The sequence below is a fragment of the Moschus berezovskii genome, chromosome 12 (genome assembly GCF_049115385.1).
Source record: "Moschus berezovskii isolate FMDL1 chromosome 12, NW_MosBer_1.0, whole genome shotgun sequence".
In the NCBI taxonomy this organism is placed as follows: domain Eukaryota; kingdom Metazoa; phylum Chordata; class Mammalia; order Artiodactyla; family Moschidae; genus Moschus; species Moschus berezovskii.
In genome coordinates, this window is record NC_142471.1 from 13,781,117 (window position 1) to 13,805,691 (window position 24,575).

The window sequence follows — 24,575 nt, forward strand, 5'->3', positions numbered from 1 at the left end:
CCATTCCCACTCTAGCCGCAGGGTGTTCCATGTGCAGAGGATGCCAAGGGCAGGCCTGTGTGTTGCCGGCCAGCTGAGCTGCCCTCGTGGGGGTGAGAGGTGAATGGGGCCACCTGGCAGCCCTCTTCAGGAGAGTGACTGCCAAGGGGACCATGTACAGAGCTCCCCCAGACAAGGCACCCTGCCAGGGTCTGAGAGGGACCTTACCTCATCACACTGGGTGACCCGATGGGTGATGGCCTTCAACTCAGCCATGGCCTTCTCGTCCTGGAAGTCAAAGGGGAAGGCCTCCGTCCACTCCTTCAGCAGCTGCACGATCTTGGCTGAGAAGGACTTCAGCTTGGCCTGGGTCAGGGCAGGTAAAGTGAGGTCTATGGCTCCCCCGACCCATCCCCACAGGACCTGCGTCGCCTGCCCCGACAGTGGGCTGAGCGCTCCCGGGTAGGGACAGACCCCGCTGCCTTCGTCCACCTGTGGTTCTGTCTTTCCCTGCTTCACTTTCCATTCCCCTGATGCCAGCTCTCTTCTTCACTTAAATTCATTTTCAAAAGACCACCATGACAGAAAACTAGTTTCATTTGCTGTAATTAGAATATACCCATAAAAAACACGATGAAGGGCCTCCCTGATGGCTCAGTGGTAAAGAACTGGCCTACCAGTGGAGAAGGCACAGGTTTGATCCCTGATCCAAGAAGCTCCCACACGCCACGGAGCAGCTAGGCCCATGCACCACAACTCCTGGGCCTGTTCTCCAGAGCCCGGGAGCCACAACCATTGAGCCCACACACCCTAGAGCCCGTGCTCCTCAACAGGAGAAGCCACAGCAATGAGAAGCCTGCACACTACATAGAGTAGTCCTCACTCACCGTAACTAGAAAAACACCCTCACAGCAATGAAGATCCAGCATAGCCAAAATAAAAAATAATTTAAAAAAAATGAAAGCCAAGCAAAATCATGAATGTTAAGCACGAAACTGCCTTCTCTCAGTGAAAAGCAGGTTGGCAAGTGCCAGGAAGGACTGCAGATACCCGAGGCGTCCTGTCCCCAGGTCCACACATATACACAGCTCAAGAAGGGGGTACAGGACGCTCAGTGCTCAGCCCCGCTCAGGTTCACCAAAGCCTTCCTGGGCCCACCTTGGCTCCTGCCTGCCCCTGACCAGCTCCCTGTGCCTACCTGGACCATCCTGGCCTAGCCTGCCCTCGGGCCCGGCCCCCTCATGAGCCCACTGCCCACCCCCACGCCTGCCTCATTCAGCCCACTGATTCCACCCTCGCCCCCTGCCCATGCCCTGGTGGTGGCTCCCCATGCCCTTCAGAGCCTCCCCCCCACCCCTGGCCCCAGCCACTCGCAGCAGAGTCACGGCACCTCAGGAGGCCCTGCTGACAACCCCCAGGTGCCCGCTGCACCCACACTCAGCAGAAAACAAGAGGTCTGCGTTCCCTCCTCAGGGGCCCCGCCCTGCACATCACCCCAGACAAGGCTGGCGGGCTCGCTCCAGGCTCCTCTCAGGCCTCTACTAACCCCTCGCTGACCCTCAGCCTGATTCCATCCCCACTCACCCTGTTCCGGCTGTTTTCCACCCAAACCCTCAGGAGCCTTTCCTGGTCCCCAGGCTGCGGTCGGTGCCCGTCCCCCTTCCACCCAGCAACCCCGAGACAGACCCCCGAGGGGAGACTTGGAAGAGCTCCTCACGGGCCTTCGCTGCAAACCTCCAGTGGTGGGAGGCCCAGCCAGGTGGAGGGACAGGTCATTGGGAACAGGCCCTGCGGCTTTTTGCCAGTCTGCCTGCCACCCCTGCTTCCGTACCAGACCCTGGGCTTCTGAAATCCACACCCCAGCCCCTGCCCCAGGGCCTCGGAGATAAGCTGTGATTTCTTAACCATTCTGACTACCCAAAGCCTGACTCAGTCAGAAGACATGACAGTGACAGACAACCCTATCTGAGTCACAGCAAACTCCAGCCTGAGGATGCTGCCCTCTACCCTCCTTAGAGGGGGCAGTGACCCAGAGGGTGACTCAGCCTTCTCCACCAGCTGGAGCCAGAACTCTCCCTCTGGGGGTCCTGGCATGGAGCAGGAGAGCCATCCACTGTGGGCCTCCACCGGGAGGGGTGTGGCCACTCGCCAGCGGCAGTCCCTCCAGCACCCTGGGAGTGTGTGCCACGTGCGCCCCTGCAGACCCCTAGGGAGCCCAGCTCCAGCGATGCCAGGAGGCCAGACAAGCAGACCTGCCCCCAACAGGAAGGGCCCCTGGCCAGCTCAGCCAGGTCCCATCCTGAGCCAGCTTCTTGCCCAAGCGCAAGCGAGATGGGCACAGTCAGGAGCTTGCTTTACCTTCTCGGACCCAGCCTCCAGCTGCTGCCTCTGCTCCACGCAGAGCTGCCCCACGCGGGCCAGCAGGTCATGAGGGGGGATGAAGACCCGGGAGCTCAGGAGAAACGTGAAGATGTACGTCCTCTGAAGACAGAGATGGAGTGACGAGTGAGTCAGGCCTGGTGTGGTCCCCAGGGAGGCACGGCCAACCCTGCCACCTGGCCCAGCCAAGCCCCCAGGCCCAGCATCACCTGCATAGCTCAGCTCACCTTGAATGCCCTTCCTCCTCACTGCTCCCCAGTCCTGCCCACCAGGCACGGCACAGACGAAACCCCACCTGGCAGCGGCTCTCCGCCTCCTCCCCTGACAAGCTCGGTTCCCAGTGCTCTTACTCTGCTGGGAGGCTCCCCCTACCCACTGCCCGACCCCATGCTGGGAACTAAACCCGAATGTGCACGTTGGGGGGACCCTCAGGCCTGGGTGGGCCTGCTGCCCAGGCCACAGTGCTCCCTGTGCCAGGCGCCAAGCTTGCTCTGTGCCAGATGCTCAGTGGCCACTGAGGCAGGGCCTGGGTGGTGGGGGGTCTGTGGGGGTCTTATCAGTGGAGCAGGGCAGGCTCTCCTTGGCCCCAGGATCCCACATCAGAAACTGTTGCAAGCCCCGGTCACCAGTCAGCTGTGGGCCTCGCCCCCACCTGCCACACCAGAGCCCCCAGTCCCATGTCCACGTGTCCTTGTCACCGGGCTGTGGTGCAGGCTGAGGGGTGCACACGGTATGAGAGGTGGCAGGACCCAGGGCTCTCAGGAGCTTTTGTCTGATGTGGACTCTGCCAGGCCCCCGCCTGCAGACAGGGCAGACTTGGGGGTGGGGAGGTTGCTTGGGGCTTTCCCAGGGCCTCTAGTCAGACAGTAATCCACCCCCACCTGGTTGCTGCAAGCTGAGGGACCCAGGAGCCTCCACCCCAACTCTAGGCCCAAAGAAGCAGGTCTCCCTTGCTCCAGCCTAACGCCAGCCGGGCCATGTGTGCTCGGTGTGCAGCTCCTGGGACCGAGCTCCACCCTCAGGCCCTCACGGGCCCCACACAGCCTTCAGAGGCTACCGGGAGAGGTGGGTTTCCCTGGAGTAGCCCTGCCCCCACCACCTCCACTCCCGACCACTCCAAACTGCCCACTTCCTGTCCCTAGGCTGTGCAGCACGCAGACACTGGGGTCCCAGCTGGTCAGTGTGAGACCCTCAAGGACACCTTCGAAGCAGAAGGCTTTGAATGTGAAGAAAGGCACCCGGTGGCCACATCTGGGAGCTCTTAGCCGAGGGCAGAGGAGAGCCCAGAGCAGGAGCTGGCGTCTCCGAGGGGTCTGCAGGGCAGGGGCGTGAGGAAAAGGCAGGGAGCCCAGATGCTCACCAGAGGGACCCCATTCTGCCACCACCCGCCCTTTGCTCTCCCCTGGGGCCCAGGCTGGGACCCCGGGGCACAGTGTTTTGGGGACAACATAGGAGGAGCTGGCTGCAGAGGCTCCTCTGGGACAGGCTGAGAGGGGAGCCTCCCTCTGCGTGGACACAGCACCACTGTGGCACAGACCAGCACGGGTCTTGGAGGTCCCTGCCTGCCCCTGGGGGCTGCAGCCCCGCGCCGGGCTTCTTCAGGGCCTGGGGTCCCCTCTTCCCGGCTCTGCCACCCGGAACCTCGGCTGCCATGCCTGCACCCCCAAGAGCAGCCCCAGCCAGCCCCGAGAGGATGGATGGGGCGGATGGATGGACAGACAGAGGTGTGGGTAGAACCCCGGGAGGGAGAGAGGCGGCCTGACAGGTGAGGGTGGGCCAGCAAGCCGTGAAGCCCAGCTGGAGGGCGGAGGGGCGGCTGCTCCCACCCTCCCCCACAGCCCCCAGGACGGAGGGGCGCTGGGAGAGGGAGCCAGGAGCAAGCCCGCTCCACCATGAGTGGTCACCACCGGCAGCAGAAGGGAAGCCACACGTGACAGGGGACACTCTCACGCTTCCAAGAACGTGCCAACGTCATCCGGAGTGACGGGGAGGGCTGGGGCCGCCCTGCCCGCATGCAGGTGCCCCGGGGTGGAAGGCATTCTGAAGCATGGCGGCTCGGGAACAAGGTCAGCTTCCCAGCTCAGAGACAGGCCCCATGCTGGGTGGACCCTCCCCGGAACCCTGCACCGGCCTGCCCCAGCCTCCTCCTCCTGGCCTGGGGCAGCAGGGGCAGAGCTGGGCGGGGCGGGAGAGCAGCGGGGAGGGCAGGGCTCCGGCCGCTCTGGCCCGGCCTCCCTCCCCGGCTGTCCCATCGGTCACCAGGCACTCACGTCAGGGTAATAGTCCACTGTGGGGACCAGGTGCTCCATCAGGGCCTCCAGGGACCCCGAGATGAGACGTCCATCTTGGAAGATGAGGTCCCCAGAGCCGCCGGCCCCACCGCCTCGCTCCCCCATGCCGGGCTGCCCCTGTCCACTACAGCTGGGCCCGAGGATGCTGGAGAAGACCACGGACGTCTGGGGCATAGTTTCCTGGGAGGAAGGAATGGGGCGGTCAGACATCAAAGGCTCCTCCGCCCAGCCCTCCTCCCCTGCCGGCCACTGGCAGGGCCTGAGCCCCAGCAGGGCCAGGAGGGGGTCATCAGATGTCAGCGCAGGCAGAGGACAGGCTCCTCAGTGGCCCTGAAGTCAGCGATCAAGGTGTCTGATAAACATTTCCTCAGCATCTGCTCCGAGCATACCAGGCCTCATTCCAGCGACCTGGACACAGAGCACTCTGCCTCCTGGGGTTCCGTCCCAGCAGAAAAGACAAACCATGGGGAAGAAATAAAAACAGCACCAGGGGAACACCAAATGTGTAGGGGTGGCCACAGCAGCCATAGGGAGGCAGCCCTGAGGCAGACTGAGCGTGAGCTGTGCGGCTCCCGGCATCAAAGAGGGATGTTCCAGGTACAAGGCACAGCCGGTGCCAAGGTCCTGAGGCCAGGGCAGGGGAGGGGATCATCAGGAGAGTAGTCTGGGGAGTGACCAGCCTGACCGTACACACTGGTGGCCCAGGGTGCAGCCAGTGAGTGACCTAGGAGGCATGGGCGCGCTGGGCACAGGAGTGACCTGACTCAAGGGGAGGGTCACTGTGGCCGCCGTGTGGAGATCAGCAAGGGAGAGATCTGAAAACCAACTGGTCTGGGCTTTGCCATAACAGAACCCTGGAAGAGATGGCTCAGGTCAGGTGACAGAGGAGTGGGGCAGGGTCGGCTCTGGACGCTGGGGTGGATGGTCTCTGACCTGAGCTACTGACCGGCATGGGGGGGCTCTGAGAGTGGGGTCTGGGGAAAGACCTGGACCTTGCTTTGGACTCGCAGGATCTGGATGCCTGTTAGACGCAGGTGTTGGGCAGCAGTCTGGGGTTCAGTGTGATGGGTTGAGAGTCCCCCCTCCCATGGCAGCCAGGCTCTGCTGGAGGCTCTCCTGCAGCCTGGGGCGGTCTGAGCCCTCTGTGCCTCAGTTCCTCTCTGCCCAGGCAGCTGGTTCCGCGGTGTCAGCGGGAACATGCCTGCCAGCCTGAGGCTCAGGAGCCAGCGCCCATGGGCACATTTTCCTTCCTACTCCCTGGACGGGTGGAGAGGGCCTACCCCACCGCTGGGCTAGTCCCCCTGGGCAGGACAGGGAGACTGAAGTAGGGGTGGAGGAGCTGGCCCTTCCTGCCTCTGCGGGGACCGTAGCCAGGTCTCCCCATCTCGGGTCACCAGCAGGCAGGGGCTACCACCCCACGCCTGGCTCCCCAGGCGACCACGCTGACCTCGCCAAGCCCCAGGAAGCAGAAAGAGGCTAGGGCCAACCTGCCGGGGATGACGCCTTCAACTGGACCTGGTCTGCTCTCTCATTGGGACCAGGGCCAGCCCTGGAGCCCTTCCGGCCTCAGTTTCCCCGCCGTGCAGAGCAAAGAGCAGCCACAATTACTTTACTGCCACAAGAGGCCCCTCCAAGGGCTTTACCAGCAGAGTCCGCTCCCGCCCCACAGCACATTGGCTGAGCCTCACACCAGGGTGAAAGGGACCCCAGGTCAAACAACACTGGCTTCCCTCCCAAACGCCTGGAGGTCACCTTAGAATTCTCAGAACATCCTTTGAGATGAGGGCAAGTGCTCAAGGGAAGTCCCCGGGGCCAAGGCCAGGACTGCAATGTCTGTCCCTCCAGGCTCCGTGCCGCTCTTGCTCCACGGGTTCAGACTCACAGAACACTCCCCGCAACCCATGTCAAAATGAACGTTCCCAGGCCCCAGTGGATCAGAAATTTGGGTTGGGTCTTCTTTGCCGCTCAAGTCAAAGAATCAGTGACTCAGACAAACTCTTCATCTTTCAGATAATGAATCAGAGGCTCCACAAGAAGGAACTCAATTGAGGAAACCGTAGGATTTCCAAGTCCAGCCTAGGCGCCACCACCTCTAGGAAGCTCCCCTGGCTTAATCCCTGGACTGCTGACCCACAATCCCTGGACTGCTGACCCACAAGGCAAGAAGTGCCTGATCACCTGCCTTAACGTCTTCCAGTCTGGCTGGAGCCCGGCCCGTAGCCACACTCAGGAATCATTTGGGCGGGAGAAACAGTGGACGCCCTGGTGGCTGCTCTGCTGCTGTCACTAGCTCCGGAGGGGACCTGGACCCCAGAGCTTCAGCTGAGGGGCCATCACTGTGGGGTGACTTTCCCACGATCACACAGTTCTGGGTTCAAAAGGTGACCTGAGACGGTAACCATGGTCAGCTGGACATCCTGACACCAAGCTTCTCGGTCATAAGAGATGGCGTTTTAGGAGCCCCTGGGCCCTCACCTGTGGAGGGAGTAGGCGGCTCTGGTCAGGAGGTGCAATGGAGGGAGCACGCTGACATCCCCCATCCCCACCCGATCCCCCACAGGGCCAGGCCACCTGCAGGGACACCCGCCCCGGGGCTGGAGATCAGGAGCCAGTGGGAAGCCAGCCTGGGGACCCAGCCCCCCAGCTTTGCCACCCATGAGGGGATGGACGAGTCCAGCAGGAGGCCACGGGGCGAGTTCTACTCTGGGCACCAGCCCACCACCCCCTGGGAGCCTCAGCACTCAGTCTCCCTTGACAGGTGAGGGGCAGACGCTCAGGGTGGAGTCACCTACCCAGGAGTGGGGCCCCCGTCCACGTGTCCTGGGCTCATCATGCTGCTCCCACCCCAAGGCTCCCCATGTATGTGAGGGTCTCTGTTCCCCCAGAGACCGTGTCCCAACACCTGCCTACGCACAGCCCAGGAGGTCATGGGAACGAGCGGCTGGGTGAGGCCCATCCCTCCAGCTTGGGGTGGTGACCCCACCACCGGACTTACCAGGTGCACAAGACCCCACATCAGTCATTAAGTGACATCGGCGGACGTGACAGTGACACGTACATAAATGCACAGAGGACATCCAGCCACCCCCGGCCATGCTCATCACAGAGATTACCGCACGGGAGCAGAGGCAGGAGGGGGGCTTGCTTTCCATTCCACACGTTTGTAATCTATCTGATAACGTTTCTAAATGGCACATCTATCTTGTCATCATTTAAATAACTTTTCTTTTTTAGTGCAAAGAAGCTGAGTTTTGAAATCAGCACTTTTTATAAAGGCAAAATAGGCTTCCCAGGTGGCGCTAGTTCTAAAGAACCTGCCTGCCAATGCGGGAGATGTAAGAGACTTGGGTTCCATCCCTGGGTGGGGAAGATCCCCTGGAGGAGGACATGGTGACCCACTCCAGTATTCTTGCCTGGAGAATCCCATGGACAGAGGAGCCTGGCGGGCTACAGTTCATGGGGTCGTAAAGTTCATGGATACGACTGAGCGACTTAGCATGCACGCATAAAGGCACGATAAACAGGAGCTGGGTCTGCAGACAGAAGCATGGCCACCATCCAGGAGGTCACCTGTGATGCGGGTTTGAGGTAGAGGCCCAAAACCTCTTGGGGGATTGGGAGAGCCCACAGGGGCTGTGCGGACCACCCCAGGCTGCCCCCTACTCTAGGACCCAGCCTGGGGCCAGAGCTCCCTGACCACAAGCCTCCTCCCGTCCTCTGCACACTGAGCCCTGTGGATCCTGAGGACCACCCCCCCCCCACCGAGCCCCTTCCTTACTAGCCCCTGCCCAGTCCTAGTAGAAGCCATCCCTGTCTGGTCATGAGCACCCTGGGGAGGGTCTCCAGGCTCACTGCCAAGTGGCAGGAGACAGGTTCCCTGAGTGGGTCTTCCAGGACAGGAGTTTAGATCACCCCTGGGTTTGAATCCCAGCTCTGCAACAGGCCAGGTTCTCGCTCCTAGACGAATATAACCAGCCTTGATTTTGTCAGCTGTCAAATGGGGATGATGGCAGGACCACCCCTGTTGAGACCTCTGCCTGGCATCTCTGCTGGCCAGCCCAGCCCGCTCTGTGGTCCCTTCTGCTCCTACATGTGAGGCCCTCCTCTCAGTTCCAGCAAGAGCCACACACCTGTGTGTCCATCACCCCTGACTGGACTTCTTCTCAGGCAGGAGCCACTCAGAGCAGAGCACCAGGAAATCTGGGCTCCTGTCTCAGGAGGGGACTCACAGCATGAGCAATTGCAATCAGCAGTACAGAGCTATGAGGAGGGGCTCCTGCTCCTGCTGGACTGAGCACGTGCCCCATATCGGTCACTCTGTCCGTCCCCTCCTGCCTGGATGGGTGAGGGTGCTCCGGGGCAGCCTTGGGAGCAGATGCCAGCAAGGAGTCCACACGCAGAGGCGGGGCTGAGCCCCAACGGCTGTGCGAAGGAGAGAGAGCTGAAACCTCTCCTCGTGCAAACCACAGATTTACATCCCCACAGGCTGCTTTGTAAACTCAGTGCCTGCGGAACATCTGAAGAGACGAGCAGTGCTCCCACGCCGGAGATGAGTCTACCTTTAGCACCTGTGGACTCGTGGGCTGCTCACCCAGGGGCTGGGCCAGGCCAGAGTCTGAGCTGTCCCCGCAAGCAGGTCTAAGTGCATGACACCGCAGCCTAGGGCCCTGGGGTGAGCTGATGAAAACAACGTCTGGGAGACACCAGGGCCAACTGCCGGCATGCACAGGGTTAAGGTGGGGCCGAGAGGAGCAGGGGCTTCCCTGGTGGCTCAGTGGTAAAGAACACGCCTGCCAATGCAGCAGACAGGAGAGACTCAAGTTTGATGCCTGGGTCGGGAAGGTGCCCTGGAGAAGGGCATGGAAACCCACTCCAGTATTCTTGCCTGGAGAATCCCGTGGACAGAGGAGCCTGGTGGGCTACAGACTATGGGGTCGCAAAGAGTCAGACATGACTGAAGCGACTAAGCAAGCGTGCACGCACGGGAAGAGCACCAGCCTCAGTGACTGTGAGAGCTCACGTCACTGGTGACAGGGGACACAACAGAGCATGCTCACGGGTGAACCGCTCCAGAGGACCAATACTCAGTGACTTCTCTCCCCGTGGGAGAGTTCCAACCCTCCCTACTTCACACAAAAGATCAGAAACACAGCTAAGAAACAGATCAACAACAGATCCAGGGGCTTCTACAGCAACAACTGGGGAGGAGACCCCGCCCCTCAGAGGGCAGTGATACCCACAGCAAGGGGAGGCCCTGTCCAACACCCCGGGCAGGGTCTGGTCACCACCACATCATCACATGTCTCATCAAGCGGGTAACGGCCAGCATACATGAGGAAAAGAGGTGGCAGACATCCAAACTAAAAAGAGCCCTCGCACCAAAAATATTAAACCCACAGAGGGATGATCCTTCCTAAAAACATTCCACCAAGACAGTCTGAGGGTCTGACACTGGGAAGACCCCCAGAGCACTGAGCCCTGATGGTCAGCAGGGCTTGAGTACAAGAGCTCCACGGAGCTGGGGGAAACAGACTCCACTCTTGGAGTCCACATACAAGGTCTTATGTATACCAAGACCAAAGCAGTACCTCCACAAGAACCTGGGCAAGACATACTTAGGGATCTTGGACACTCTCCTGGGGAGGCAGAGGTCAGCTGACCTGACTGCACAAACAGCCTGCAGGCTCCAGCACTGGAATGCCTCAAGCCAAACAAGCAGCAAGACAGGAACACAGCTCCACCTGCTGCCTGAGGTCATACTGAGCTCACAGCCACCTCAAAACACACCACTTGACACAGCCCTGCCCATCAGAGGGACAAGACCCAGCTCCAAGCGGGAAGGCACCAGTCTCCCACGAGGTAACCTGCACAAGCCCCAGTACCAACCCCACCCACCAGGGGGCAGACACTAGAAGCAAAAGCAACTACTGTCTTGTAGCCTGCAGAAAGGGGACCACAAACAGAAAGTAAGACAAAATGAGATGACAGAGAAATATGGTGCAGATGAAGAAGCAAGACAGAAAACCCCACGAGGACAGCTAAATGCACAGGAAATAGGCAAACTATCCGGAAAAGAGTTCGGAGAAATGACAGCAGAAATGATACAAACTCTCAAAAAAAAAGAACGGAAGCACAGACAGAAAATACATGAAATGTTGCACAAAGGGAAGATTTAAAGAACAACAACAAAACCAGACAAACAGCACAAGAACTGAAATGAAAAAATACGTAAAAAGGAGTCCATATATTCAGAATAACTGAAGCAGAAGAATGAATAAGTTAGCTGGAAGTCAGGAGTGGTAGAAATAACTTCCACGGAACATAATAAAGAAAAAGGAATGAAAAGGACTGAGGGCAGTCTCAGAGACCTCTGGGACAACATTAAGCACACCCTTTACATTAGATGGATCCCAGAAGACGACAAAGATAAAGGGCCTGAGAAAATATTTGAAGAGATTAAAAAAACTTCCCTAACATGGGAAAGGAAACAGTCACCTAAGTCCAGGAAGTGTAGAGTCCCATACAGGATAAAACCAGGGAAGAACATGCTGAAACACACAGTAATCAAACTGAAAAAAATTAAATACAAAGAAAAAATATTAAAAGCACAAAAGGAACATACAAGGGAATCCCCATAAGGTTATCAGCTGGTTTTTCAGCAGAAACTCTGCAGGCCAAAAGGGAGTAACACAATATATTTAAAGTGATGAAAGGGGAAAACCTACAACCAAGAATACTCTATACCCAGCAAGGCTGTCATTCAGATTCAACAGAAAAACCAAAAGCTTTACAGACAAGCAAAATCTAAGAGAATTCAGTGCCATCAAACAACTTTACAATAAATGCTAAAGGAACCTCTCTCGGCGGGAAACGCAAACCAAAAAACCTACAATAGATATACATACAATAAAGAAACAGCAACCCAAACACAACACTAAAAATAGTCACCAAATCACAGGAGAAGGGAACAAAAGAGGAAGGGAGGAAAAATAATGAATCAAAGACAATTAAGAAATCATACATAATAATTACCTTAAATATAAGTGGAATCATACATAGCAAGAATCATACATATCAATAATTACCTTAAATATAAATTGATTAAATGCTCCAACCAAAAGATACAGATTGGCTAAATGGATACAAACTCAAGACCACTATACATGCTCTCTACAAGAAACCCACTTCAGATCTAGGGACACATGCAGATAGAAAGTGAGGGAATGGAAAAAGATATTCCATGCAAAGTGAAATCAAAAGAATACTGGATAATGAGTGATGTTGAGCATGTTTTCATGTGTTTGTTAGCCATCTGTATGTCTTTGGAGAAATGTCTGTTTAGTTCTTTGGCCCATATTTTGATTGGGTCGTTTATTTTTCTGTGATTTAGCTGCAGGAGTTGCTTGTATATTTTTGAGATCAATTCTTTATCAGATTCTTCTTTTGCTATTCTTTTCTCCCATTCTGAAGACTGTCTTTTCACCTTGCTTATAGTTTCCTTTGTTGTGCAGAAGCTTTTAATTTTAATTAGGTCCCATTTGTTTATTTTTGCTTTTATTTCCAATATTCTGGGAGGTGGGTCATGGGGGATCCTGCTGTGGTTTATGTCAGAGAGTGTTTTGCCTACGTTCTCCTCTAGGAGTTTTATAGTTTCTGGTCTTACGTTTACCATTTCACGCCAGTCAGAATGGCTGCTATCTGAAAGTCTACAAGCAATAAATGCTGGAGGGGGTGTGGAGAAAAGGGAACCCTCTTACACTGTTGGTGGGAATGCAAACTAGTACAGCCACTATGGAGAACAGTGTGGAGATTCCTCAAAAAACTGGAAATAGAACTGCCATACAACCCAGCAATCCCATTTCTGGGCATACACACCAAGGAAACCAGAATTTAAAGAGACACGGGTACCCCAATGTTCATCGCAGCACTGTTTATAGTAGCCAGGACATGGAAGCAACCTAGATGTCCATCTGCAGGCGAATGGATAAGAAAGGCAAATGGATAAGAAAGCTGTGGTTCATATACACAATGGAATATTACTCAGCCATTAAAAAGAATACATCTGAATCAGTTCTAATGAGGTGGATGAAACTGGAGTCTATTATACAGAGTGAAGTAAGCCAGAAAGAAAAACACCAATACAGTATACTAATGCATATATATGGAATTTAGAAAGATGGTAATGTTAACCCTGTGTGCGAGACAGCAAAAGAGGCACAGATGTATAGAACAGTCTTTTGGACTCTGAGGGAGAGGACGAGGGTGGGATGGTTTGGGAGAATGGCACTGAAACATGTATATTATCATACGTGAATCGAATCACCAGTCCAGGCTCGATGCATGATACAGGATGCTCAGGGCTGGTGCACTGGGATGACCCAGAGGGAGGATATGAGGAGGGAGGTGGGAAGGAGGTTCAGGAAGGGGAACACATGTACACCCGGGCGGATTCATGTCAATGTACGGCAAAACCAATACAATATTGTAAAGTAATTAGCCTCCAAATAAAATTTTAAAAATAAAAAAAAAAGGATACTGGAGTAGCAATACTCAAATCAGACAAAGTAGACTTTAATTAAAAGACTATTAGGGGCTTCCCTGATGATTCAGTGGTAAAGAATCCACCTGCCGATGCAGGAGGTGTGGGTTTGATCCCTGCCCGGAAAGATCCCAAACGCCACAGAGCAATTAAGTCCGTGTGCCACAGCCACTCAGTCCGTGATCTGGAGCCCAGGAACCGCCACTGCTGAGCCCATGTGACACAGCGATCAAAGCCCGCATGCCCTAGAGGCCAAGCCCCACATAAAGAGAGGCCACTGCAATGAGAAGCCCCTGCACTGCATCTAGAGAGCAGCCCCCACTCGCCACAACCAGAGAAAAGCCTGCAGAGCAATGAAGACAGCACTGCCGAAAATAAATAAATAGACTATTACAAGAGACAAAGAAGGACACTAGATAATGATCAAGAGAACAATCAAAGAAAAAGATATAGCAATTATAAATATATATGTACCGAACATAGGAGCACTTCAATACATAAGTTATACGCTAACAGCCATAAAAGGAAATCAACAGTAACACAACAATAGTGGGGGGGCTTTAACATCCCACTTACACCAATGGACAGATCATCAAGACAAAATCAATAAGGAAAGAAGTCTTAAGTGACACATTAGACAAGATGGACTTGATTGAAATTTATAGGGCATTCCATCTGAAGGAAGCAGAATACACTTTCTCCTCAAGTGCACATGGAACATTCTCCAGGATAGATCACATCTTGGGCCACAAATCAAGCCTAGGTAAATTTAAGAAAACTGAAACTATATCGCATCTTCTCCAACCACAAAACCATGAGATTAGATATAAACTGCAGGAAAAAAAATAGTAAAAACACACAAACATGTTGAGGCTAAGCAACATGTTACTAAACAACTGATGGATCACTGAAAAAATCAAAGAGGAAATAAAAAACACAAAGAAACACATGACAACAAAAATATGATGATCCAAAGATGTATGCAGTTCTAAGAGGGAAGTTTACAGTGATATAATCTTACCTCACAAAATAAGAAAAATCTCAAATAAACCACCTAACCTTACACCTACAGCAACAAGAGAAAGAACAAACAAAACCCAAAGTTAGCAGAAGGAAAGACATCATAAAGATCAGAGCAGAAATAAATGAAATAGAGATGAAGAGAGCAATCGAAAAGATCGATGAAGTTAAAAGAAACTGGTTCTGGGAAAACATAAACAAAATTAATAAACCTTTAGCCAGATTCATCAAGAAAGAAAGGGAAAGGGCTGAAATCAATAAAATAAGATATGAAAAAAGAAAAGTTACAGTGGACACCATAGAAATACAAAGAGATCATAAGAGACAACTACAAACAACTATATGCCAATAAAAAGAAAAATCTAGAAGAAATGGACAAATTCTCAGAAAGGGACAACCATGAAAGACTGAATCTGGAATAAATGGAAATTATGTTCAGACCAATCACAAGTGCTACAACTGAAAGTGATTAAAACCTTTCCAACCAAAGTCCAGGACGAGATGGCTCCACACGTGAATTCTATCAAATATTTAGAGAAGCGTTAAAACCTATCTTTCTGAAACTCTTCCCCAAAATCACAGAGGATAAAACATTCCCAAGCTCACTCTATAAGGCCAACATCACCTTGATACCAAAAATAAAGATACCACAAAAAAAGAAAATTACAGGCCAATATCACTGATGAACATAGACACAAAAATCCTCAACAAAATACTAGCAAACCAAATCCAACAACACATTAAAAGGACCATACACCATGATCAAGTGGGATTTATCCCAGGGATGAAGGATTCTTCAATATATGCAAATCAATCAATGTGATAACACAATTAACAAACTGAAGAATAAAAACCATATGATCATCTCAATAGATGCAGAAAAAGCTTTTGACAAAATTCAACACCCATTTATGACAAAACCTCCAGAAACTGGGCACAGAGGGAACCTTCCTCAACATAAAAACGATCGTATACATCAAGCCACGGTCAACATCATTCTCAACTGTGAAAAACTGAAAGCATTTCCTGTAAGATCAGGAACAAGACAAGGATGTCCACTCTCAGCACTTTTATTCAACACAGTTTTTGAAGTTTAGTAATGGCAATGAGATAAAAAGAAAAAAGAAAAGGAAACCAATTGAAAAAGAAGTAAAACTGTCAATGTTTTCAGATGACATGATACTATACATAGAAAATCCTAAAGACATTACCAGAAAACAAAGACAAAACCAGAGTTCATCAATGAATTTGGTAAAGTTGCAGGATACAAAATTAACACACAGAACTATCTTGCATTCCTATGTAGCAACAATGAAAGATCAGAAAGAGAAATTAAGAAAACAATCCCATTTACCATTGCATCCAAAAGAACAAAATGTCGTGGAATAAACCTACCTAAGGGGCCAAAAGACCTGTACTCAGAAAACTGTAAGATGCTGATAAAAGAAGTCAAAGATGATACAAACAGATGGAGAATATCCATGTTCTTGGATTGGAAGAATCAATATTGTGAAAATGAGACTACTACCCAAAGCAATCCACAGATTCAATGCAATCCCTATCAAATTACCAATGGGATTTTTCACAGAATTAGAACAAAAACATTACAATTTGTAAGGAAACATAGTTCAGTCCAGTTGAAACACAAACGACCCCAAATAGCCAAAGCAATCTTGAAAAAGAAAACCAGAGCTGGAGGAATTAGGCTCCCTGACTTCAGACTATATTACAAAGCTACGTTAATCAAAACAGTATGGTACTGGAAACAGAAATATAAATCAGTGGAACAGGATAGACAGTCCAGAGATAAACCCATGTACGTATGGTCAACTAATTCATGACAAAGCAGACAAGAGTTAACAAAGAAGAAAAGACAGTCTCTTCAGTAAGTAGTGCTGGGAAAACTAGATGACTGCATGTAAAAGAATGAAATTAGAACACTCTCTAACATGAAACACAAACATAAAATAGATTAAAGACCTAAATATAAGACCAGATACTATAACTCTTTGAGAAAAACATAGGCAGGACACTCTCTCACATAAGTAGCAACAAAATCTTTTTTGATCCACCTCCTAGAGTAATGAAAATAAAAACAATCCACAGAATTGGAGACAATATCTGTGTACAAAGCTACCAACAAGGGATCAATCTCCAAAATACACAAACAGCTCATGCAGCTCAATAACAAAAAATAACTCAATCGGAAAGTGGCCAGAAGATCTAAATAGGCATTTCTCCAAAGAAGACATAGAGATGACCCAAAGCACAAGAAAAGATGCTCAACATCACTAGTTATCAGAGAAATGCAAATCAAAACCACAGTGAGGTGTCACCTCACACCAATCAGAATGGCCATCATCAAAAGTGCTGGAGAGGGGAACTGCTGGTGCGGGCTATGGAAGAACAGAGAGCTCCCCTGGCTGCCAGTTTCCCTACTGTGACCCCTGCTGGTAGAACCTGATAGTAAACCAGCTGTCCAGAATGGAAATTGGCAGAGCCTGGTTGCCAACTCAGTGGAAAGTTGGGTTTGGAGCTGGAAAACCAACAGACACAGGAGGAAAAAAAGAAGGAAGAAGAAAGAAAAAAGTGCTGGAGAGAATGTGGAGAAAAGGGAGCCCTCCCACACTGTTGATGGAAATGTAAATTGGTGCAACCATTATGTAGAACAGTAAGGAGGTTCCCTAAAAAACACCAGATGCAGATCTACTATCAGTTCAGTTCAGTTCAGTCGCTCAGTCGTGTCCGACTCTCCGCGACCCCATGAATCACAGCACGCCAGGCCTCCCTGTCCATCACCAACTCCCGGAGTACACTCAAACTCATGTCCACAGAGTCGGTGATGCCATCCAGCCATCTCATTCTCCGTCGTCCCCTTCTCCTCCCGCCCCCAACCTTTCCCAGCATCAGAGTCTTTTCCAGTGAGTCAACTCGTCGCATGAGGTGGCCAAAGTATTGCAGTTTCAGCTTTAGCATCAGTCCCTCCAATGAACATCCAGGATTGATCTCCTTTAGAATGGACTGGTTGGATCTCCTTGCAGTATAAGGGACTCTCAAGAGTCTTCTCCAACACCACAGTTCAAAAGCATCGATTCTTCGGCGATCAGCCTTCTTCACAGTCCAACTCTCACATCCATACATGACCACGGGAAAAACCATTGCCTTGACTAGCCAAAGATGGAGAAGCTGTATACAGTTAGCAAAAACAAGACCAGGAGCTGACTGTGGCTCAGATCATGAACTCCTTATTGCGAAGTTCAGACTTAAATTGAAGAAAGTAGGGAAAACCACTAGACCACTAGACCATTCAGATCTACTATATGATCCAGCAATCCCGCTCCTGGGCATCTACTCAGAGAAAACCGTAATTCAAAAAGACACGTATATCCCAATGTTCACTGCAGCACTATTTACAACAGGCAAGACATGAAAGCGACCTAAATGTCCATTGACAGAGGAACAGATAAAGAAGACGTGGTGTGTGTACACACAATGGAATATAACTCAGCCATAAAAACAAAGGAATTAATGCCATTTGCAGCCACATGGATGGACCTAGAGATTGTCATACTGAGTGAAGTCAGAGACAGACGAACACTGTATCATTTATATTAGTGGAATCTTTAAAAATGGTACAAATGGTAAAGAAGAAAATAACAGATGTAGAAAACAAACTTATGGTTACGGGGGGCGGGGTGAGGAAGGAAAGGGAGGGAGAAATTGGGAGGTTGGGATTGACATGTACATACTTGGAGTGGGTTGCCATGCCCTCCTCTAAGGGATCTTCCTGACACAGGGATCGAACCAGCCTCTTACATCTCCTGTATTGGCAAGCAGGTTCTTTATCACTAGTGCTTCCTGGGAAGCCCTATATACACACTACTATATGTAAAACAGATAACTAATAAGGATGTACTGTATAACACAGAGAACTCAACTCAATACTAAGTAATGATCTATGTGGGAAAAGAATCTTAAGAAAGAGTGGATATAGGTATATGCATAACTGATTCACTTTGCTGTACAACAGAAACATAACCATGGAATAACTATACTCCAATAAATTTTTTTTAAAAAATGAAATACCAGTAGCTAAAACTCTGAGTACTTTGTAATGTGCCACCAGGGACACTATTGTGAGAGTTGAATCATCTCATTAATCCTCACAATAACTCCAAGTGAGCAAACGCTACTCTCTGCATGCTGCCAGTGAGGACAAGGCACAGACAGGCCAAGTAACAGTCCCAGGTCACACAGCAGATAATCCGAGGAAGCAGATTCGGTGAGGGCTTCAGAGTTGCCATTGACAAGTCTCATCAGCCTTCAGCAGGTGATGATGATGAAGGCATGGAGATGTTGAAAGGCACAGAAAAGAGTTCAAGATGGGGGGGATCGCAGCAGGGCCAGGATGGCAGCAAAGGTGGTCAGGCAGGCCTGAGTCTGTGCCTGGATCAGCCATTTGTGGCTTTGTCAGGACCCTCAACCTCTTGGAGTCTTAATGACCTCATCTGTGAATGGGCACAGGGAACACTGTTTCAGAGGCATGCTAGGAGGACGGGGTGCACTCACCCGGGTAAAGCACTGCACGCTAGAGCACGGCACCACCTCCCACCTGAGGAGCAAACTGCCACACATGTACCTACTCCATGCCCCACACAGGCCATTCTAGACACACAGGCCCCTGGGGAGCCAGACCCGCAGGGATGCTCTGAAACAAATGCAAAGCTGGAGCCGCAGGGTCAGCACCACCAAGAACTTGGCGGCGGCAGCAGTGCGCCTTCCTGAGTCAGAACTCACTGTTCTCTGAAGTTTTAGATCCTCTCCTTTATAAAGCTTTGCTGCTCCTAGTGTGGGCTTTCCTGGTAACTCAGTGGTAAAGAATCCACCTGCCAATCAGGAGACTTGGGTTTGATCCCTGGTTCGGAAAGATCCCTCTGGATAAGGAAATGGCAACCCACTCCAGTATTCTTGCCTGGAGAATTACACGGGCAGAGCAGTCTGGTAGGCTATAGTCTATGGGGTCACAAGAGGCCAACACAACTTGGCAACTAAACAGTAGCAGCAGCTGCACCTGGTGTGGCCCAACCCACAGCGCCACCACCTGGCTGATCACTGAAATGCAGGGCTGAGTCCCAGCCCAAGCCTGCCAGGTCATGCCCACACTGTCCCTGGGTGTGCTTGTCCGTTTGAAAGTTTCAGCCTCCGGGTGATGAGAGCAGCTTCGCCGAGGTCAGTGCCTCTGGGCGTGGCTACATAGCAATCACCCGGAGAATTTAGAAAACCGCTTTGCCCAGCTTCCACCACAATTCTAACTGGGGGGGTACAATCTGGGCACTGGTGTTTTTCAAGGCTTTCCAGGTGAAAAGGGCAAAGCAAGAAGTACACAGAGCCTCTCTCCTGCCTCCACCGCACCTGCCTCCAGCCAGACCTGCTTCAAGGCTACAGGCTCAGACACTGGTGGAGCTCTCTGGAAGCCTCCAGAGGCCAGAACGAGGGAGACGGAAGACGGGGCTGGGGTTGGGGGGACAATGATGGAGTTCCCAGGGGCCTGCACCTCTGGCCCAAGTCAGCTGGTCTGGACAAGGCAGCAGCCCTTTGAGGGGGAGTGGGAGACGACTTGCACTGCCTCCTCTGACTCCTTACAGCGCTTCCTCTGTTCTGGCAGGAAGGCCAGCACCTTCTAATTATAGACGCAACAGACTCACAGTCAGGCAGGTGAAAGTGATTCACTAGTTCTTGGAAGCCAGGCCCTCAAGTTTCCCACCTCCCGCAGAGGCGCAGGTGGGCACAAGGGCAGGCCCAGGAGCAGGGGGAGCGGGCACTCCTGCCAGCTCAGGAGCCAAGTGGCACTGAGTGCAGAGGCAGCTGCCGTGCGTCAGCACTTGTCTGTCTCACACGTGGGTTTGCCCGGCTCTCTGGGGGCACTACGGAGGAAGAGGGTCCTCCCTGCAACTGGGCCCAGAGTCCCCGTGGCCAAGCCTCAGAGGGTGCCAGGTGCCCCTGCACGGGCAGAGCAGCACCATGGGTGCCGAGGGTGGGCTGGGAGCGGGCAGGGAGGTCCGGTCGGGCAAAGGCTGAGCCTGAGGGGCCCTCTGCTACCTGCCTGGGTGCGCTGCCACCATGTCCAGCGGGCTGGCTGTAGGTCAGGAGAGCCGGGTGGGCCAAGCAAGGAGGCACAAGGGCTTCCTGTGGCTGTACTATTGCCCTTTCCCTCTTTCCACCCGTCCTGGGCCGCCCCACTGCCTGACCGCAAGCTGTCCTGGCCCCCCAGGCTCCATTTCCTGCTGCCGCCCAGAGCCAGACACCAGCTACCCCTACACCACGGTCCAGCCCAGCCCCGGCCTCCTAGAAACTACATTCCTTTAACACTCCCTCCCTGCACCCTCACCTGTGAGCTTCGCACACACACCTGCTGAGCCCTCTCCTGCGGTTTCAGTCCTGGGAGCTGGTGAGAGAATCCAGGCTGGAGTCAGGAGACACGGTCTCCACACCACAGGGAAACCTCTGAGCCGCTCTGAACCTCAGTTTCCTCGGCTGTAAAATGGGCCGTGTAGGGTTTCTTGCGCCGCCTCCCTCGCTGGGTAGGGATGAAGGCTAGATGAGAAAACATGTCCCTGGGAGCGGTACCGGGGCCGTTGTGTGCCACTTGCAACTGTGCCTTGTTGCCTCGGTGGCACCCAAGTGGCCCAGCATCGCCCACCACCACTGCTGACCCACAGCCTCACAGCCATCAGCAGGGCAGAGCGGCGCCAGAGGGATGAGCAGCACCGGGGGCAGAGCTGCTCTTGTCACCTGGACGCTTCAACTTTCAAAGGGACAAGCACGTCCAGGAAGGTGCGGGCATGACCCGGCAGGCCTGGGCTGGGACTCCACGCCCTGCAGTTCAGTGACCAGCCAGGTGGTGGCACTGCGGCCTCCAGTGCGGGCCGAGGCTGGGCAGGGAGCTGGCGGGGAGACCTGTGGCTCCACCCCGGCCCGTGTGGGTGTGCGCATGCGCACAACCAGCCGTCCGCACAGAGCCAGGTGAAAACACCGGGCCGACTCAGACCACAAGCCTCCCAGAGCCTCCAAAGACTGCGTAAGGCTGACCATCAGAACTCAGCGCCGTTATCTGGCTGCTCGCCTTCCTCCCTCCTGTGTGCCGGGGCCAGCTGCCCAGTAAAGTGCTCTCACCTTAGCCTTGCCTCCATCTCTAGGAAGGCTGAGTTCAGAGAAGGGCAGCCGTTCTTATGGTTTCCACACACACCCCTGCCCCCAGCCCCCACATCTGAATGAGGCCCAGCGGCTCCTAAGTGCCCTGAGGGCCAGAGCTAGGGAGCCGACACCCCTCAACCTGGGTCCAGACCTCCCTGCAGGTGTTGGTTTGGGGCGAGTTACTCCATCTGTGTGAGCCCTGGCCGTGTTTGTCAGACAAGATACTGGCCCCGGTGTGGGTGTACAGGAGAGGGGAACCACAAGGAGCCTGTCTGCAGCCTAGAACAAGAGCTCACAAACCAGGGGCGTCATAGTTCAGAAAGTAAACGCCGTCCCCTGGGTACTGTTCAGCCAGGCCAGGGACTCTGCAACCACAGGATCCTTCCCACAGAGTATAAGCGGGAGCTCATCCCTGGGTCAGAAAGATCCCCTGGAGTAGAAAATGGCAACCCATTCCAGAATTCGTGCCTGAAGAAATCCCATGGACAGAGAGGACTGTGGCGGGCTACAGTCCAGGGGGTCACAAAGAATCGGATGCAAGCGCACACACAGCACACTGCATCCACACGACTCAGGTTGAAGGCCCTTTTTAGGGACTCAGCCAAAAAGCTTAGCATCTGAGTATGTGCAGCTGCCCTGCACACGCACACACACGCACACGTGCGCACCTTCTAAGAAACACACAGCACCAAAGCATCACGGACACAGAAACTGCTGGACTGAGGGCCTGGAGGTGAGGGAGGCTCAGTGGGGGACTGAGAGGAGAGCTTGGGCAGCCCCTGTGCTGAGAGATGCCGGCAAAAGCGGGAGAGAGGGGTTTGGGCCTCTTCCGCAGAAGATGATGAACAAAATCCCCTTTAGCAACGTCTTCAAGAGACTTTAGCTAGAGCTCTGGGGGCCACTCACTGCTGGGGGCCACTCACTGCTATATGCTTTCTAATGTGGCCCTAGTAGAGGGGAGTCCATGCCTCCCCATTAGGCAGCGAAACCAGGAGGAGGGTATCTGCTGCTGGCCACACGCATGTGAAAGCCAGACACCCACATGTGCGCGTGTGCACAGCTTCTGTGACCTGAGGCACAGCCCTTCCACTCACAGACTCCAGCTGTGCCCACGAGGGCCTTCAGAGACCCTGCACCTCTGGGAGCTGAAGCTGTGACAGAGGCCCAGGGCTCCTGGCCTTACTAAGATGGCCAGAGCCCACTCCATGCACCTGGATGAGCCCATGGCTACACCTTCACGCATCTTCACATCCTCCACTCACACCCTCGTCCAGGCCTGGGTAAAGGCCTTTCCCAAGTGCTTTTCCTGCTTCTTGTATGAGACCCCCAACAAGGCCTGGAGGAGGCCTAACCCTGCCCAGTGATCTCGTAAAAGACTTCCACAGCTGAAGCTATCACAAACGATTCACTTACACACACTTGGGTAAAGAATGTAAATGACACTGACTCTAGGCAAATATCCAATCACTGCAGCACCCATGTGCAGTGTCGTGCGTGCTCATGGCTGTCTGGGGCAACCTTGCACACCCTCCAGGACATGTTCCCACACCTGAGGTCTGCTCCTGCCTCACTTCTTGCCTCCCAGCCCTGGGAGGCCATGGTCCCTGCCCAGGAGCAGGGCTTGTGGGGCACTAGTCAGCCCCCTGGCTCAATGCCCTAAGCTCTGGGCAGGAAGGTAGGGTGGAAGGGCAGGGCAGGAAGGCGGGGTGGGAGGGCAGGGCAGGAAGGGACTTGGGGCAGGAGGTGGGGCAGAGACCTCAACCTTCAGGAGCCACTTGGGAGGGACCCCACCCGTGGGCTCTCAGGGGTCCTCCAGCCTCCTGGCTTCTGATGCCCAGTTTACCTGTTCCTAACACCAACTCTGCTCTCAGGATGCATCCCAGGAAAGGGACGGCACTGCCCAATGGGCATGCATGGCCCCCACCCCAGAGGGGTCTGCATGACAGAAGTTTCTCAGCCCCAGAGGGAGGAGTCAGAGGGTGGCTCCAGGAATAACTGTCCACCGGCTCTGCCCAGCTAAGAGGGAGGTCAACAGCCCAGGGAGGGGACAGACTCCTGTGCAGCTGCACAGAACAATGTCAGGCCTCCATTCAGCTCTGAAGGGGAGGAGCTGTCTAGGCCAGGTTCCCAGGGTACAGTCAGAATATAGGACTCCGTTCAATCCTGGAGTCTGCAGTTCTGGAAGTTTCTAAGAAATGGAGAAGCAGGGATAAGCTTTCTTTGACTAACCTATATATTTTAATTTACTTTTTTGTGTGTGTGGCCATGCCACATGTGGGATCTTAGTTCCCCAACCAGGGATTGAACACATGCCCCCTGCAATAGAAGTGTAGCATTTTAACCACTGGACCACCACAGAAGTCCTAACCTCTTGTACTTGAGATGTTTATCATTGGGAGTTGGGAGCCCAGCCAGGTGCTGGGTGTTACATCTCATCCAGTGCAATTCCCCCAACCCACAGGGGGCAGTGTGGAGATGCTCATTTCTTAGATGAGGGTGCCAAGTGCACAGGACTTGTACAAGGCTGCCCAGGCAGGCGGCGGTGAGTAGGTGTGCCCAGGCCTGCCTGCCCCACTTCCCTGCTCCATCTGGAGACTGCCATTCCAGCTCGTCATTGTGCCTGGCCAGGGCTTGACCCTCTGAGCATCAGATGAACACTGAGGCCCTTGCCCTGGGCACACGGATAAGCGCACCTTCCCACCACCTTCTGCATAAAATTTCAGGGACTGACGGGCTCCCGGAAGCTCATCCGTGGATGCCAAGTTAAGGATCCCAGCTTCCTGGAAAACGGGGACAAAAATGGCCCTGAAGGCCCATATTGCATGAGCCCCAGGGAGCTGCTGGGAGGTGGAGGAGGGGCGCCACAGCCCCCTGCCTCTGCCAGGCTTCGCAAGGGGTGCTTTTTTGGAGGCAGCACATGGGCTTCTATTTTTTAACCTACTCAACAAAATGGAGACTATTTTTAGCTCAGCAAGCTGCAGGGCATCACAATTAGCAACTGAAAATTACACTTCTTGCCAGTCTCCCCTCTGTTGACTGGAGGAAAGTGAGAGCAAGTGCTCCTGGGGGAAAACTGGGTGCCAGCCCTGGCCCCCACCCCGGAGGGTCACTCAACCAAGAGGGCAGCCTTTGGCAGAGATTTCAGAAAGAGTGCATATATGGGGCTGTCTCTG

General features: G+C 53.3%; 1 protein-coding gene across 1 annotated transcript in view; it reads right to left on the bottom strand.

The window, feature by feature from the left end:
• RASGEF1A (RasGEF domain family member 1A) overlaps positions 1-24,575 on the bottom strand; it is a 40,410-nt gene that overhangs the window by 5,905 nt on the left and 9,930 nt on the right. The window contains exons 2-4 of the mRNA XM_088841880.1: positions 4,629-4,829; positions 2,338-2,460; positions 208-345 (exon numbers count right to left, since the gene is read on the bottom strand). Of these exons, the coding sequence (XP_088698006.1) occupies positions 208-345; positions 2,338-2,460; positions 4,629-4,829 (462 nt within the window). The remainder of the gene's footprint in view (positions 1-207; positions 346-2,337; positions 2,461-4,628; positions 4,830-24,575) is intronic.